The sequence below is a fragment of the Nerophis ophidion genome, linkage group LG26 (genome assembly GCF_033978795.1).
Source record: "Nerophis ophidion isolate RoL-2023_Sa linkage group LG26, RoL_Noph_v1.0, whole genome shotgun sequence".
Classification (NCBI taxonomy): Eukaryota; Metazoa; Chordata; class Actinopteri; order Syngnathiformes; family Syngnathidae; genus Nerophis; species Nerophis ophidion.
Window position 1 is genome coordinate 26,779,444 of NC_084636.1, and position 18,430 is coordinate 26,797,873.

The following is an 18,430-nucleotide window of genomic DNA, read 5'->3' on the forward strand; positions in this document are numbered from 1 at the left end:
GCACATATTGTGAACAATTTATAGATGTTTATTTTTATGTTCATATTGTTGCCCTTTTAAAAGACGGTGTTTGTTTTGTCAAAATAAAATTCTGAGTGGAAAAAAAAAATCGCGTGTTTATGCAGGGAAATGACGTCAATGGAATGGTTACTTGGTTATGCTTCAAAATAAAAGTCGCTTTTGCGGCTTTTACTTATAAGTTCGTCTTTTTTGATAGCGCAAGTGTACACAATAAGGAGTTGGATTGAGGGACGGTGTTTTGGTGTCGTAGCAGTTCGCTTTAGAAATGGGGTCAGAGGGAGGGGGAAATTGCACAAACGTCTATCCGCTTTTATTTTGAAAGCCAAACAAAGCCGGCTGCCAGCTGACTGGTTTATGTATAATATGCATTCATAACTTCCATATAAAATAAACAATACTCATAATAGAGATACATAGATATAAAATACAAATAATCATTATTTTGGTGTCAGTCCAAAATTAGTACGAATATTGTGTAATTATTTTTTTTTTTAACAAAATAATGATTTAAAACGAAGTCTAAATTGGAACTAAAGCCACTTGATGGTGTGCAGACGCGGACACTCCCACGCAGTGTGTGGCGTTCACTGTTCAGCACCACGCAGAATGAACAGCGACACGCAGGACGCGGCGGGATCGAACGGACAGCCGCTCTCCAGCAAACGTGTCCACTCGGGAGATGCTTTCGGATTGATCGCGCCGGGTGGACTGCGTGGTGAAGCCGCCTCTCGGTTTACAGGCAGCCGCCTCTGATGTGCTCCTCTGCCGCATCGACAACCGCCGACGCACGATCGACCTCCGGGTCCCGCATGCCGGCGCCCCGGTGCCACCTCCGGGAGGAAGGAGGGAGTCACGGGGCGGGAGTGGATCCACCAGGAGGAGAAGCTGAGGGACCGTGAGTGCGATCGCCCACCTTCTCCCCGGCGACCACCACCACCGGATGCCCGGACCCGGCAGGTCGACTCCACCTTCAGTCCGCGGTGCGGCTGCGTGCCGTCGGTCTTCTGGCAGCTCTTCGCCGCCGCCATGGGTTGCATCCAAAGCCTCACCTGCAACAAGTCGCGCATCCGGCGGGAGAACATCGCGGTGTGCGAGCTGGCCGCCACCATCGACCATTGCCCCACGGCCATCGAGGAGGACTCGCCCATCGTGCTCCGCTACAAGACGCCTTACTTCAAAGCCTCGGCGCGGGTCGTCATGCCGCCCATTCCGCGCCACGAGACGTGGGTGGTGGGCTGGATCCAGGTGTGCACTCAGATGGAGTTCTACAACACCTATGGAGACATCGGCATGTGAGTTTGCACCAAGAACACATTCCCACTACTGCGCTTTCACGAACTGTGGGTCTGCACCCAGCCTGGGGAAAGCTGCAAGCAGCGTTGGTCGGGTCCGCTTTGGCTGCTGCCCCCGCGACCCAAGCCGTGGTCTTAGTCAGACCTATATAGAGGTTTTTGTTTCATGTCTCTACGACATTCCTGACAGAAGTTACAAGCAGTTTTGTCTGTGTTTTTTCCTAGGGGGCGCTAGAGCGCAATTTTGATTTTTGGGGTTTGGTTTTTTTAATAGATAGCAATTTTCGCCAGTCCTGATGTGTGTGTAAAATTTGGTGAGTTTTGAAGCATGTTAAGGGGGTCAAATTACAGCTCGGCGTTTCTGGATGTTGTTGATAAATGGCTTTCGCTTTGCATAGTAAAGCTTTAACTTGCACTTTGAAGCATTTTTAGGGGGTCAAATTACAGCTCAAAGAGGCAAAAATGACATATTTTAGTAAACTTTACACAGGGGTTCTTTGAAGGCGCTTAAAATCAAAACCAGATCTCACATTCCACGCAAAACTCTGCTGAAATAGTTTCAGACGGTTAAAATGCACTATTTAAAAATGTTATTAGTCGTCAAACAGGATGATCGACACTTTCATTTGAATAGTTTGTCATATTTCCCTTTTTAAGCCCTTAAGGCAGTGGTTCTTAACCGTGTTGGAGGTACCGAACCCCACCAGTTTCACATGCGCATTCACCGAACCCTTCTTTAGTGAAAAATAAAATGTTTTGGGTTTTTTTTCAAATTCAAGACAAAGTTCTATGTTTTTGGTAACACTTTAACATGGGGAACATATTGTAAGTCAGGAGTCACCAACCTTTTTGAAACCAAGAGCTACTTCTTGGGTACTGATTAATGCAAAGGGCTACCAGTTTGATACACACTTAGATACATTGCCAGAAATAGCCAATTTGCTCAATTTACCTTTAATATATATATATATATATATATATATATATATATATATATATATATATATATATATATATATGGGTATTTATGTCTGTCATTTCGTCGTACATTTTTTTCCTAGGTTAAAATCCAATCTGCACTTTATTAGAATATATAACAAATTGGACAAAGCTATATTTCTAACAAAGACAAATCATCATTTCTTCTACTTTTTCCAGAAAGAAATTAAAAAGACTTTGAAATAAGATTTAAATTTCATTCTAAAGATTTTCTAGATTTGCCAGAATATTTTTTGTTTAATTTTAATCATAAGTTTGAAGAAATATTTCACAAATATTCTTCGTCGAAAAAACAGAAGCCAAAATGAAGAATTTAATTAAAATGTATTTATTATTCTTTACAATAAAAATAAAAAAAATACTTGAACATTGATTTAAATTGTCAGTAAAGAAGAGGAAGGAATTTAAAAAGGTAAAAAGGTATATGTGTTTAAAAATCCTAAAATCATTTTTAAGGTTGTACTTTTTCTCAAAAATTGTCTTTCTGAAAGTTATAAGAAGGAAATTAAAAAAAATAAATGAATTTATTTAAACAAGTGAAGACCAAGTCTTTAAAATATTTTCTTGGATTTTCAAATTCTATTTGAGTTTTGTCTCTCTTAGAATTCAAAATGTCGAGCATTTTTTAAATACAATTAAAAAAATAGAGGCAGCTCACTGGTAAGTTCTGCTATTTGACTTATTTTTAGAACAGGCCAGCGGGCTGCTCATCTGGTCCTTACGGGCGACCTGGTGCCCGCGGGCACCGCGTTGGTGACCCCTGTTCTAAGTAATAAAGACTTAATTTAGAGTTACTTGGTTAGGGTTAAGGTCAACGTTAGAGGGTTAGGAGATGCCGAATAAGGCATTAATAAGAACTTAATGACTAGTTAAGATCCAATGTGTTACTAATTTGCATGTTCATAACCACCGATATTAATGGTGAATATGTTCCCCGTACAAAAGTGTAACCATGTTTTTTTTTACTGGTGCACAAAATGAAGCGTGCATGAACATCACCTTGTTCAAACAACAAAACCAACACAGTGCATAAACTGCAAATTACACACCTGCAAATCAGTCAGCTGTTGCCGTATCAGTAATACACCGACAGGGAGAAGTTTGTATTTACACGTTGAGTCGGGTGTGTTTTGACCTCCGCCGAACCCCTCAGGCCGACTCACCGAACCCCTCGGGTTTGATCGAACCCTGGTTAAGAACCACTGCCTTAAGGCCATTTATTCTATTTGTATTCAAAACGTTCCTGTTTTCACTTGGTTCCTGCCATGCAAAAGTCTGAGCCCATATTTTTTTGCACGCCACAAATTAAAAAGAGTACGTACTAAAACTATTTGCCTTAAACTAAGGGTGTCACACTCAAGTGGGCCGGACTGGTAAAACTCACAGCACGATAACTTAAAAATAAAGACAACTTCAGATTGTTTCCTTTGTTTTAAAAATAGAACAAGCACATTCTGAAAAAGCGCAAATCATAATGTTGTTTTTTTTTTTTTACTGCGATGAGGTGGCGACTTGTCCAGGGTGTACGCCGCCATCCGGCCGATTGTAGCTGAGATAGGCACCAGCGCCCCCCGCCACCACAAAGGGAATACGCGGTAAAAAATGGATGGATGGATCTTGTAGTTAATATTATTCTACCTTTATTTGTCGTTATTTATACTGCATATATTGGTCTTAATTTTCAAATGATCAAGATAAACAAATAATATAAAAATCAAATTACAGGATGTTATTTATGTAGTTTGCTTACATCAAGGGTTTTTTTTTTTACAAATGTGGCATAATCTACAAAGATACAAAGAATTGGTATTGTGACATCTAGTGGACACATTTTGAACAGCAGTTTCTTTCATTCAAAAATTTCGGCTAATTTTTTTCGGCAAACTCATCCTGCGGTCCGGTCAAAACCTGTTTATGGGCCCAATCCGACCCACGGGCATTCCGTTTGACACCCCTGCTTAAAACGCTGCTTTTTTGACTGATATGCAGAAGTCTGAGCCCATATTTTTTTGCACGTCAAAAATTCAAAAGATTCTGTACTAAAACTCTTTGACTTAAACCAAGGGTGTCACACTCATTTTAGAGGAGAACATTTTACTCCCAAGTGGGCCGGACTGGTAAAATTCACAGCACGATAACTTAAAAATAAAGACAACTTCAGTTTGTTTCCTTTGTTTTAAAAATAGAACAAGCACATTCGGAAAAAGCGCAAATCATAATGTTTTTTTAGACTTACATGCTGCAGTTAATAGTATTCTACCTTTATTTGTCGTTATTAAAACTTTCTGAATAAATGATGTGATAATGTTCATCAGTCAACACATTTGTCTGAATTTTAAAATGATCAAGATAAACAAATAATATAAAAATCAAATTACAGGATGTTATTTATGTAGTTTGCTTACATCAAGTGTTTTTTTTTTGTTTTTTTTACAAATGTGGCATAATCTACAAAGATACAAAGAATTGGTATTGCGACATCTAGTGGACACATTTAGAACAGCAGTTTCTTTCATTCAAAAATTTCGGCTAATTTTTTTCGGCAAACTCATCCTGCGGGCCGGTTAAAACCTGTTTATGGGCCCAATCCGACCCACGGGCATTCCGTTTGACACCCCTGCTTAAAACGCTGCTTTTTTGACTCTGATATGCAGAAGTCTGAGCCCATATTTTTTTGCACGCCACAAATTAAAAACATTATGTACTAAAACTCTTTGACTTAAACCAAGTGTGTCACACTCATTTATAGAGGAGAACATTTTACTCCCAAGTGGGCCGGACTGGTAAAATTCACAGCACGATAACTTAAAAATAAAGACAACTTCAGATTGTTTCGTTTGTTTTAAAAATAGAATCAAGCACATTCTGAAAAAGCGCAAATCATAATGTTGTTTTTTTTACACTTACATGTTGTAGTTAATAGTATTCTACCTTTATTTGTCGTTATTTATACTTTCTGAATAAATGATGTGATAATGTTCATCGGTCAACACATTTGTCTGAATTTTAAAATGATCAAGATAAACAAATAATATCAAAATCAAATTACAGGATGTTATTTATGTAGTTTGCTTGCATCAGATGGTTTATTTATTTGTTTTTTTACATACATAGCATAATCTACAAAGATACAATGAATTGCTATTGCGACATCTAGTGGACACATTTAGAACAGCGGTTTCTTTCATTAAAAAATTTCGGCTCATTTTTCTACTTAGCAAACTCATCCTGCGGGCCGATTAAAACCTGTTTACGGGCCCGATCCGACCCACGGGCATTCCGTTTGACACCCCTGCTTAAAACGCTGCTTTTTGGACTCTTGGTTGCTGGCGTGCCAAAGTCTGAACCCATATTTTTTTGCACGCCAAAAATTCAAAAGCTTCTGTACTAAAACTCTTTGCCTTAAACCATGGGTGTCACACTCATTTTAGAGGAGAAAAATGTTACTCCCAAGTGGGCCGGACTGGTAAAAATCACAGCACGATAACTTAAAAATAAAGACAACTTCAGATTGTTTCCTTTGTTTTAAAAATAGAACAAGCACATTCTGAAAAAGCGCAAATCATAATTTTGTTTTTTTTACACTTACATGTTGTAGTTAATAGTATTCTACCTTTATTTGTCGTTATTTATACTTTCTGAATAAAATGATGTGATAATGTTCATCGGTCAACACATTGGTCTGAATTTTGAAATGATCAAGATAAACAAATAATATCAAAATCAAATTACAGGATGTTATTTATGTAGTTTGCTTACATCAAGTGGTTTATTAAGTTTTTTTTACATATGTAGCATCATCTACAAAGAATTGCTATTGCGACATCTAGTGGACACATTTAGAACAGCAGTTGCTTTCATTCAAAAATTTCGGCAAATTTTTTTCGGCAAACTCATCCTGCGGCCCCGTTAAAACCTGTTTACGGGCCCGATCCGACCCAAAGGCATTCCGTTTGACACCCCTGCTTAAAACGCTGCTTTTTTGACTCTTGGTTGCTGGCATGCAAAAGTCTGAGACCATATTTTTTTGCACGTATACCAATTAAAAAGATTCTGTTCTATAAGTCTTAGCCTTAAACCAGGGGTGTCACACTAATTTTAGAAGAGAATAATTTGATTAAATCATGTGGTTTATTTTTCTTTACATATGAAGCATCATCTACAAAGATACAAAGAATTACTATTGCGACATCTAGTGGACACATTTAGAACAGCGGTTTCTTTCATTAAAACATTTCATATTATTTTTATACTTAGCAAAGTTCGTCAGTTTTTTACCGTAAAAATTAAAATGGTACCATTTTTTTCCTATTTAAAGCAATGTACCGGTACTGTAAAAACAACATCCGTGGACTTTACGGTGAAAAAACACAAACCGTCAGCTCAGTGGCCATCATTTTACCCTAAAAATGTCATTGAACAGTAACCCAGCAGGCACAAAACATTGTTACAATGTTGATTATACAAACATGTCCTTTAAAACTGACTTCTAAACAACGCTGCAAAATAGTTCTATTTGTACATCGAGACAACCTGAATGTCTAACATTGGATCCACGTTGTTGGTCAGAAATGACCAAATTTCAAAGGTCAAATCAACCTGACATTGAATAAACGTCAAAAAGCATGTTCAACGTTGTATTTTTGTTGTAGAATATTGGTTGGGAAATTACTAAAATTCAATGGTCAAATCAGCGTCAGAACCCAACATTGATTAAACGTCGTCAAAAAGTATGTTGTTTCAATGTTGTACTCGTGTTGTAGTATATTGGTTGGGAAATGACCAAATTTCGAAAGTCGAATCAGCGTCAGAACCAAACATTGATTAAACGTCGTCAAAAAGCATGTTGTTTCAACGTTGTATTTGTGTTGCAGAATATTGGTTGAGAAATGACTAAAATTCAATGGTCAAATCAGCGTCTGAACCCAACATTGATTAAACATCATTAAAAAGCATGTTGTTTTGTTGTATTTGTGTTGTAAAGTATTGATTGGGAAATTACAAAATTTTACAGGTCAAATCAACCTGACATTGAATAAACGCTGTCAAAAAGCACTTATTTGTGTTGCAGAATATTGGTTTGGAAATTACTAAAATTCAATGGTCAAATCAACGTCAGTGTCACGCTCATGAAAATTTTTTTTGTTTTTGTCATGTTTGGTTATTTTTGGACAATTGTTTCCCGCTTTTGCACTTCCTCGTTTCTCTGATTTCCATAGCAACTCATTGATTTTCACCTTGCCCTCATGTCACGCCCCTGTCCTCAGTTCTCACACCTGCTGGTAATTATCACTGCTATTATTTAAGCCACAGTCGCCAAATGTTCAGCCTGGCAACTTCACATTCCTCAAACTGCCTTCAAGCCCTGCCATTGGTGTATGATCATTCTGTCCATGTCACAGTAAGTTTTTGTTATTCATGCCACAGTGCAAGTGTTTTTGTTTCATGTTTATAGTTTGTAGCCTTTATGCTAGTCTTTTGTTTTTCATTAGTCAAGTTTTTTCTCCGCCATTGTGAGCGCCATTTGTTTGCCCTTTTTTTTATAGTGTTTAATAAATATGTACTCACTTTTACGTGTGGCTCGTGTCGATTTCCCTGTGCATCGGAGAAACAAACTACCCCATAGTCCAAGTCATAGTCCAAGTCTTGACAGTCAGTACCCAGCATTGATTAAACGTCATCAAAAAGCATGTTGTATCGTTTTATTTGTGTTGTAGAATATTGGTTGGGAAATGACCAAAATTTGAAGGTCAAATCAACCTGACAGTGAATAAACGTCGTCAAAAAGCATGTTGTTTCAACGTTGTATTTGTGTTGTAGAATACTGGTTGGGAAATGACTAAAATTCAATGGTTAAGTCAACGTCATCAAAAATCATGTTGTTTCAATGTTGTATTTGTGTTGTAGAATATCGGTTGGGAAATGACCAAATTTTAAAAGTCAAATCAACCTGACATTGAATAAACGTTGTATAAAAGCACGTATTTGTGTTGCAGAATATTGGTTGGGAAATGACTAAAATTCAATGGTCAAATCAACGTCAGTACCCAGCATTAATTAAACATCATCAAAAAGCATGTTGTTTCGTTGTATTTGTGTTGGTTGGGAAATGACCAAATTTTAAAAGTCAAATCAACCTGACATTGAATAAACGTCGTCAAAAAGTGTAACGGCCCGGGCGTATGTTGATGCGGGGCTCGTTCTCCCAGGCATGCAGACGGGCTTCGGACACAGCGTGCAGGTAGGAAAAATGATTTATTAAGAAATAAATTAATCAGAACAAAGAAAAACGTGCGCATAGCACTTAAGACAAAGAACTAAAAGAGCTAGCATGGGAGCTAGAAAACAAAAGGAGCTTAGCATGGAAGCTAGCAAAAACAAAAGGGCCTAGCTTGGAAGATAGCAGGTAGTGAGCAGGAAAACAGAAGTTGTTACTTGTTGTATGAAAACAAACTACGAAGCCAGACAGACTGACGGGAGAAGGCAGGCTTAAATAATGACAGTGATTACAAAACAGGTGAGCGTCCGGAACAAGCGGCAGGTGAAAATAAAACCAACTGAGAGGTGCGCAAACAGGAACCGAAGGAGTCCAAATCCAACAGAAAACACAAAAAGACTCAAAAATCTAGATCATAATATGATCCGGGCAGCAGATCATAACAAAAAAAGCATGTTGTTTCAATGTTGTATTTGTGTTGTAGAATATTGGTTGGGAAATGAACAAAATTCAATGGTCAAATCAACGTCAGAACCCAACATTGATTAATCGTCATCAAAAATCATGTTGTTTGTACGTTGTATTTGTGTTGTATAATATCAGTTGGGAAACGACCACATTTTAAAGGTGAAATCAACCTGACATTGAATAAACGTAGTCAAAAAGCATGTTGTTTCAAGGTTGTAGAATATTGGTTGGAAAATGACTAAAATTCAATAGTCAAATCAGCGTCAGTACCCAACATTGATTAAACGTCATCAAAAAACATGTTTCAAGGTTGTATTTGTGTTGTAGAATATTGGTTGAGAAATTACTACAATTCAAAGGTAAAATCAAGCTGACATTGAATAAGCTTTGTCAAAAAGCATGTTGTTTCAAGGTTGTATTTGTGTTGTAGAATATTGGTTGGAAAATGACTAAAATTCAATGGTCAAATCAGCATCAGTACCCAACATTGATTAAACGTCATCAAAAAACATGTTTCAAGGTTGTATTTGTGTTGTAGAATATTGGTTGGAAAATGACAAAAATTCAATGGTCAAATCAACCTGACATTGAATAAACGTAGACAAAAGGCATGTTGTTTCAAGGTTGTATTTGTGTTGTGGAATATTGGTTGGAAAATGACTAAAATTCAATGGTCAAATCAGCATCAGTATCCAACATTGATTAAACGTAATCAAAAAGCATGTTGTTTCAAGGTTGTATTTGTGTTGTAGAATATTGGTTGGAAAATGACTAAAATTCAATATTCAAATCAGCGTCAGTACCCAACATTGATTAAACGTCATCAAAAAACATGTTTCAAGGTTGTATTTGTGTTGTAGCATATTGGTTGGAAAATGACTAAAATTCAATGGTCAAATCAACCTGACATTGAATAAACGTAGGCAAAAAGCATGTTGTTTCAAGGTTGTATTTGTGTTGTAGAATATTGGTTGGAAAATGACTAAAATTCAATATTCAAATCAGCGTCAGTACCCAACATTGATTAAACGTCATCAAAAAACATGTTTCAAGGTTGTATTTGTGTTGTAGCATATTGGTTGGAAAATGACAAAAATTCAATGGTCAAATCAACCTGACATTGAATAAACGTAGACAAAAGGCATGTTGTTTCAAGGTTGTATTTGTGTTGTAGAATATTGGTTGGAAAATGACAAAAATTCAATAGTCAAATCAGCGTCAGTACCCAACATTGATTAAACGTCATCAAAAAACATGTTTCAAGGTTGTATTTGTGTTGTGGAATATTGGTTGGAAAATGACTAAAATTCAATGGTCAAATCAGCATCAGTATCCAACATTGATTAAACGTAATCAAAAAGCATGTTTCAACGTTGTATTTGTGTTGTAGAATATTGGTTGAGAAATGACGACAATTCAAAGGTAAAATCAATCTGACATATTCACTGGTTTGATATTGGGTTTCACTATGTAAAGCGCTTTGAGTCACTAGAGAAAACGCGCTATATAAATATAATTCACTTCACTTCACATTGAATAAACGTTGTCAAAAAGCACGTTGCTTCAACGTTAATTTTGTGTTGTAGAATATTGGTTGGGAAATTAACTAAATTCAATGGTCAAATCAACGTCAGAACCCAAGATTGATTAAACGTCCTCAAAAGGCATGTGGTTTCAACGTTAGGTTTGAGTTTCTCAACATCAGGACCTAATTCAACAAGTTCTCAACGTTGTTTCAACGTCTTGTGCCTGCTGGGAAAAAACGCTGTAACGTTTCCGATAAAATACTAGTGATTGAGCTGCCCGTTTCTACCATAAAATATACAGATTTCTTTTTTTTCGTTTACCGTTTAGCTTGTTTCAGTTACGTACCCACATTTTTAGCGTCTGTATCAACTTTTATAATAAAGCACTTAGTGCCAGGGCACTTTTTGCCTTTCGAGCAGTACATGCTGGCTGTATATCACACTTCCTTCATACACGCGACAATCAGAACAGTTTGTGGTGCCTCAGGGAATCCTGCGGCATGAAAGTGAAGAGCAGCATTTGTGCACGCAGCAGGTGAAACACGTCAAGACGCCCACCGACAGATTATGTTCGTGTGACTTTAGCACCTAAATGGAAAAAAAAGCGCTGCAATTAGAAAAGAGTTTCTGCACTCGTTGTTCGCAGGTTTCTTTCTTTTTTAAATCAAATGGGCTTTTTTTTGATGGCGGACGGAGGATGTGGGCCCGCTGGCCCTGGGGTGTCATCAGATTGGTCGCCAGACGCCGCCACCAAACGGAGATAGTCTGCTGGGGCACACAACAAAGTGATGATGATAATCCGCTGAGAGCTTTTTGCAGGCTGCGAGTCAGTCGGTGTGTGGGATCAACAAGAGGAGGAACTGTCATCCTCTCAGCGCCATTATTGCATCAATTATTTAGCCAATAAAAGTGGATTGGGCGCTAAGTGTACGCCGACCGATTGTTTTTTTGAAAACGAGAACGGCATTAGACGTATTTGGGTCGATGGCGTGACTAATTCTATGTCAGACTGCATTACAGTTGTACATTGGGTTTGTCTACTTGATGAAAACTTTCCGCCGAGTTTTACTCGTTTTTTGTATCCCGTTTCGGTCATCGTACAGCCAAACTTTGCATGCGTAAAAACTAGTCAAGAATCGACAAAACCCAAAAATAGTGAAGTTGGCACGTTGTGTAAATCATAAATAAAAAACAAAATAAAATGATTTGCTAATCCTTTTCAACCTATATTTAACTGAATCGACCACAAAGGCAAGATACTTAACATTCGAACTGGAAAACTTTGGTATTTTTTGCAAATATTATTAGCTCATTTGGAATTTGATGCCGGCAACATGTTTCAAAAAAGCTGGCACAAGTGGCAAAAAAGACAAAGGAGGGAGTGGGTGCTATGGTGGCAGGCTGCAGCTAGTCTGGCGCTGTCCAGTAGTCCATCGACCCTAAGGGATTTGCGCATGTCGGATCAAAAAATAGAAACATTTCTGATGAAAATAGAACACTTAATGCTTCATGGACAGATGTATTTGCTTTCATTGATGACGAGGTTGTTCTTGTCCCTTTTAAGTCAAATGAAATATGCCGCAGTTGCATTGGCGTGACTTGATTTTTTTCAAATTCATTAATAAGGGAAGGACCAGTGTATTTTTTTGGGGAAAGTTCAGAATAATTTGGTAGTTTACTTAAACCCAGAAATAAAATGGGAATCATTAAGTGTTTGATTTCATATATTCTATAGCATGGGTCACCAACGCGGTGCCCGCGGGCACCAGGTAGCCCGTAAGGACCAGATGAGTAGCCCGCTGGCCTGTTCTAAAAATAGCTCAAATAGCAGCACTTACCAGTGAGCTGCCTCTATTGTTTTAAATTGTATTTATTTACTAGCAAGCTGGTCTCGCTTTGCTCGACGTTTTTAATTCTAAGAGAGACAAAACTCGAATAGAATTTGAAAATCCAAGAAAATATTTTAAAGACTTGGTCTTCACTTGTTTAAATAAATTCTTTTATTTTTTTACTTTGATTCTTTTAACTTTCAGAAAGACAATTTTAGGGAAAAAATACAGCCTTTAAAATGATTTTAGGATTTTTAAACACATATACCTTTTTACCTTTTAAATTCCTTCCTCTTCTTTACTGAAAATTTAAATCAAGTTCAAGTACATTTTTTTTTTTTTTATTGTAAAGAAAAATAAATACATCTTAATTTAATTCTTCATTTTAGCTTGTTTTTTCGACGAAGAATATTTGTGAAATATTTCTTCAAACTTATTATGAATAAAATTCAAAAACTTTATTCTGGCAAATCTAGAAAATCTTTAGAATTAAATTTAAATCTTATTTCAAAGTCTTTTGAATTCCTTTTAAAATTTTTGTTCTGGAAAATCTGGAAGAAATAATGATTTATCTTTGTTAGAAATATAGCTTGGTCCAATTTGTTATATATTCTAACAAAATGCAGATTGGATTTTAACCTATTTAAAATATGTCATGAAAATTTTAAAATGAATCTTAATCAGGAAATATTACTAATGATGTTCCATAAATTCTTTTTATAATTTTTTCCAAAAAGATTCGAATTAGCTATTTTTTCTCTTCTTTTTTTCGGTTGAATTTTGAATTGTAAAGAGTCGAAATTGAAGATAAACTCTGTTTCAAAATGTAATTTTTATTTTTTTCCTGTTTTCTCCTCTTTTAAACCATTCAATTAAGTGTTTTTTCATCATTTATTCTCTACAAAAAACCTTCCATAAAAAGAAAAATAAATGTAAGACGGAATGACAGACATAAATACCCATTTATTTATATACCGTATTTCCCTGAATTGCCGCCGGGACGCTAATTAATTTAAAACCTCTTTTCACTCCTGCGCTTACCAAAGGCATGCGGTAAAAGTAAGCATGCGCTAATTATTTAAAACCTCTTCTCACTCCGGCACTTACCAAAGGCATGCAGTAAAAATTTGAGTGTGATGTAAGCTTGGACCTTATATCCTACTGAATAGCTCCTAATCTTCTTCCCTTTATTTGAATTTAAATTACCGGTATTGAAATCAGTCTCCTCCATTTTGAAAATGATGACAGGGGAAGTGTCACTCGTGACGTCACGAGTTTGACCAGGCGGTAATACTAAGCATGCGCTAATTATTTTGGGAAGCGAGTTTGACCCGGCAGTAATTCAAGGCAGGCGCATACGCCATATGCCCTGCGGCAATTCAAGGAAATACGGTATATAGATTTATTTATTAAAGGTAAATTGAGCAAATTGGCTATTTCTGGCAATTTTTTAAAGTTTGTATCACACTGGTAGCCCTTCGCATTAATCAGTATCCAAGAAGTAGCTCTTGGTTTCAAAAAGGCCCTGTTCTATAGCATACTGTGTAACAAAACTATACGGGGTGTTATCATCATTTTAGGAATCGAACAGAGTTTGCGGCTGTAGTTGGGTTTTATTTTGGGGCAAATGGGCTCAAATGGCTCTTTGTATGCTGAAGGTTGCCGACCCCTGCTCTCCCGCCCAAAGGCAAAACCTAGTAACTCACTTCTAGTTCATTTTGAGAAAACAAAGGAAAACCAATCCATCTTGATGCTGTCTTACAAAGATCTACAAAGTCATCAAACGTATAGATGTTTTCTTGAGCTTTCATTTTCTTGCCGATTGAGCCATGGACTGAATCTGCTCTCATGAACGTGTGCCCTTTCTCCAGATGTTTTATCACAATCTCGGGTGGGCACCATTCTGCGTTTGCACATTGGGCAAGAGCCGTGTACAGCGTCCAGTTTTTATTTTGACCTCCACAGTTATCTGCCCAAAAGAGTATGCAAGGGGAAGAATCAAGAACAATACATTTAATGAAGGTGCTTGCAACGTCCTGGGCCAATCTTCCAAATATCCCCTCGTGCCATAATATCACATAATCAGGTTGCCCGTCGGACCCCATTCGTGCAAATGTCTCATTAAAGACAATAAGTCGACTGACAAAGAAGCTCCGGTTGGTCCCTTGAGATACTAGGTTTTCCTGTTGCATCTACGCGGTTATGTGGTAGTTGCTAGGTCCTGCCATGCGCGTAACAGCTTACTTACGGAACAAATTACAATATCGCATACACTAATGTAAAGCATATCACCTAGGAACTCCAAAATTATTATCAGCTCAGTTTGGACCAAAATTGAGTTACTGGGTTTTGCCTTTGGACGGGAGTGCTTTAGGACAGTGGTTCTCAACCTTTTATCAGTGAACATTTTTTTAATTCAAGTACCCCTTGATCAGAGCAAAGCATTTTTGGTTGAAAAAAAAAAGATAAAGAAGTAAAACACAGCACTATGTCATCAGTTTCTGATTTATGAAATTGTATAACAGTGCAAAATATTGCTCATTTGTAGTGGTCTTTCTGGAACTATTTGGAAAAACAAATATAAAAATAACTAAAAACTTGTTGAAAAATAAAAAAATGATTCAATTATAAATAAAGATTTCTACACATAGAAGTGATCATCAACTTAAAGTGCCCTCTTTGGGGATTGTAATAGAGATCCATCTGGATTCATGAACTTAATTCTAAACATTTCTTCACAAAAAAAAAAGACATTTTTAACATCAATATTTATGGAACATGTCCACAAAAAAATCTAGCTGTCAAAACTGAATATTGCATTGTTGTATTTCTTTTCACAGTTTATGAACTTACATTCATATTTTGTTGAAGTTAGATTCAATAAATATATTTATAAAGGATTTTTGAATTGTTGCTATTTTTAGAATATATAAAAAAATATCTCACGTACCCCTTGTCCTACCTAGGGGTACGTGTACCCCCATTTGAGAACCACTGCTCTAGGACATGCACCTGGGGATAGGTTGATTGGCAACACTAAATTGGCCCTAGTGTGTGAATGTGAGTGTGAATGTTGTCTGTCTATCTGTGTTGGCCCTGCGATGAGGTGGCGACTTGTCCAGGGTGTACCCCGCCTTCCGCCCGATTGTAGCTGAGATAGGCGCCAGCGCTCCCCGCGACCCCAAAAGGGAATAAGCGGTAGAAAATGGATGGATGCTCTAGGACATTAACAGTATCACTGATGTTCGCAATCAGGGTTTTACAATAAATACAATTTTAAACGGTAATACTGAATTTTACCGTGGTTTATCATGATCCTTATTCCACAAACAATAACATTTTGCACAACCATCTGACATGTAAATATTAAGTTTTCCAGAATATGACGTGAATGGTGGGATTTCTTACCAAATGTCTGCTTCCAGGTCGAGCTGGGAGCTGCCGCAGCTGCGAGAAGGCCTGGTGAGGGCCATCAGCGACTCCGACGGCGTCAGCTACCCCTGGTACGGCAACACCACCGAGACCGTCACCATCGTGGGCCCCACCTCCAAGCCGTCCCGCTTCACGGTTAGCATGAACGACAACTTCTACCCCAGCGTCACCTGGGCCGTGCCGGTGAGCGAATCCAACACGCCTTTGCTGAGCAACATCAAGCGGGACCAGAGCTTCACCACCTGGCTGGTGGCGCTCAACGCCGCCTCCAGGGAGAAGATCTTGCTGCACACAATCAAGTGGCGGATGAGGGTGGACATCGCCGTGGAGCCCTCCCGGCCTCTGGGCTACAGGGCCTGGCTGGTGGGCCGCGTCCACCAGGAGCAGCCGCGCGTCTTGAGCCGCATGGAGCCCATCCCCACCAACGCCATGGGGAGGCCCAACGCCAACGACGCGCAGGTTCTGATGTGGCGGCCCAGGAGAGGTCCTCCGCTTGTAGTCATCCCGCCCAAGTAGAGCTCACACTGTTGGCACAACATCACAGTAACGGCCTTTTTCTCGTCCTATTATCCTGAGGGGGAACCACCGCCTTAATTCCCCACCGCTGCCTTCGGTCACCCGGAAAGTCTCCTGGCACAGCACAACTGAGCAAGCAAACCCAACATGGACGGACTGTAGCTACCAAGGCTCTGTAAACAAACAACAAAACAATAATTCCGGTACGACTAAAGATCTTCAGCCTTAAAAAGATACTTACCTAACCGACACCGGGGGCTGCTGATGGTGTTCGTCGGGAGCCAGTGGTACAAAAGTCACCGCGGTATCAATCAGAACAGTGCATTTGTAAAAGAGTGACTGTGTGTTTGTTTTCTATAATGGGTCCAGATTGCTGCTGCTTTGTTACACTACACTGCCTCAACCTACACTTATCTTGACATATTATCAACATCACCACAAGAAAACCTCCTCAGATAATGTCAGGGTTTTTTTTTTTTTTACATTTATTCAACTTTGTTGGGGGATTATCACACTTAACTGTAAAGGTCCCGGTTATGCAAACTGGCCGTATTAATAATAAAACGTGTCCCCAAAACCTGACACACACAACATCTACCCTACTAATGATACAACTTTTGACCCCCCCCCGGCCCCCTTGGATACGCTCACCACCTCAGGCTTCGCTACACATCTTAAAACAAAGCCTGGCGCTCTTCTGTCAGTCAGATAGAGACGTGAGAACTGTAAATTTAATTGTTCCCTTTTTCTTTAGGAAATACGCCGACTTAGCATTGCTGTTTACATAAAGTCCAGGCCAAAAATATTGGGACCCCTGCATTTCTGTCAGATGATGCACCACTACTCCTATAAAATTGTTGAAATTACAAATGCTTTGGTATTCACATGTGTATTTATTTTGTTTGCATTGGAACAATGGGAATAGGTTGATTGGCAACACTAAATGTCAATGTGAGTGTGAATGGTGTCTGTCTATCTGTGTTGGCCCTGCGATGAGATGGCGACTTGTCCAGGGTGTATCCTGCCTACTCAGTGGCTTAGTGGTTAGAGTGTCCGCCCTGAGATCGGTAAATTGGGACTTCAAACCCCGGCCGAGTCATACCAAAGACTATAAAAATGGGACCCATTGCCTCCCTGCTTGGCACTCAGCATCAAGGGTTAGAATTGGGGGTTAAATCACCAAAAATGATTCCCGGGCGCGGCACCTCTGCTGCTCACTGCTCCCCTCACTTCCCAGGGGGTGATCAAGGGGATGGGTCAAATGCAGAGGAAAAAATTTCCCCACACCTAGTGTGTGTGTGACAATCATTGGTACTTTAACTTAACTTTAACTTTCCGCCCGAATGCAGCTGAGATAGGCTCCAGCACCCACCCCGACCCCAAAAGGGACAAGCGGTAGGAAATGGATGGATGCATTGGAACAACACACAAAAAAATAAAAAAGCTAAATCTAATATTTTACACAGAACTATAAACGCATTTAAGTCCCATCTTAAAACTCTTTTGTATACACTAGCCTTTAAATAGACCCGCCTTTTAGAATAGTTGATCTGCCGTCTCTTTTCTGCTCTGTCCCCCTCTCCTGCATGGAAAGGGTTATTAGGTGACCACAGATGTTGCGCAAGCTGTTCAAAGTTGGGACCAATCATCTGTGCATCAGTTGGGGACGTCTCTGCGTCCTGACTTGTCTCCACTCAAGATGATCTCCAGCTGGCCTCAATATGGACTGGACTCTCACACTATTAACTAGATCCACTCAAAGTCCATTGCACCGGTTGCTCAGGGGGGGTCCCCACATGTGCGGTCCCCTCCAAGGTTTCTCATTGTAGCCCATTGGGTTGATTTTTTTCTTGCCCTGATGTGGGATCTGAACAGAGGATGCTGTTGCGGCTTGTGCAGCCCTTTGAGACACTTCTAAGGAAGATCAACTTTGATTGATTGATTGAGAACTCCAAAAATGGACTGGACAAAATTATTGGCACCTTCAAGTTAATATTTGGTAGCACAGCCTTTGGAAAAAACAACTAAAATCAATGGCTTCCCGTAACCATCAATGAGTTTCTTACTCCGGGGATTTTGGACCACTCTTCTTTTGCAAACTGCTTCAGGTTTCTCAGATTTGAAGGGTGA

General features: G+C 38.8%; 1 protein-coding gene across 1 annotated transcript in view; it reads left to right on the top strand.

The window, feature by feature from the left end:
• The first annotated feature begins 797 nt into the window (after window positions 1–797).
• Window positions 798–18,430, top strand: part of fam78bb (family with sequence similarity 78 member Bb) — a 19,904-nt gene continuing 2,271 nt past the window's right edge. The window contains exons 1-2 of the mRNA XM_061888939.1: window positions 798–1,313; window positions 15,778–18,430. The exon at window positions 15,778–18,430 is cut by the window's right edge and continues 2,271 nt beyond it. Of these exons, the coding sequence (XP_061744923.1) occupies window positions 1,048–1,313; window positions 15,778–16,300 (789 nt within the window). The 5' untranslated portion in view covers window positions 798–1,047 and the 3' untranslated portion in view covers window positions 16,301–18,430. The remainder of the gene's footprint in view (window positions 1,314–15,777) is intronic.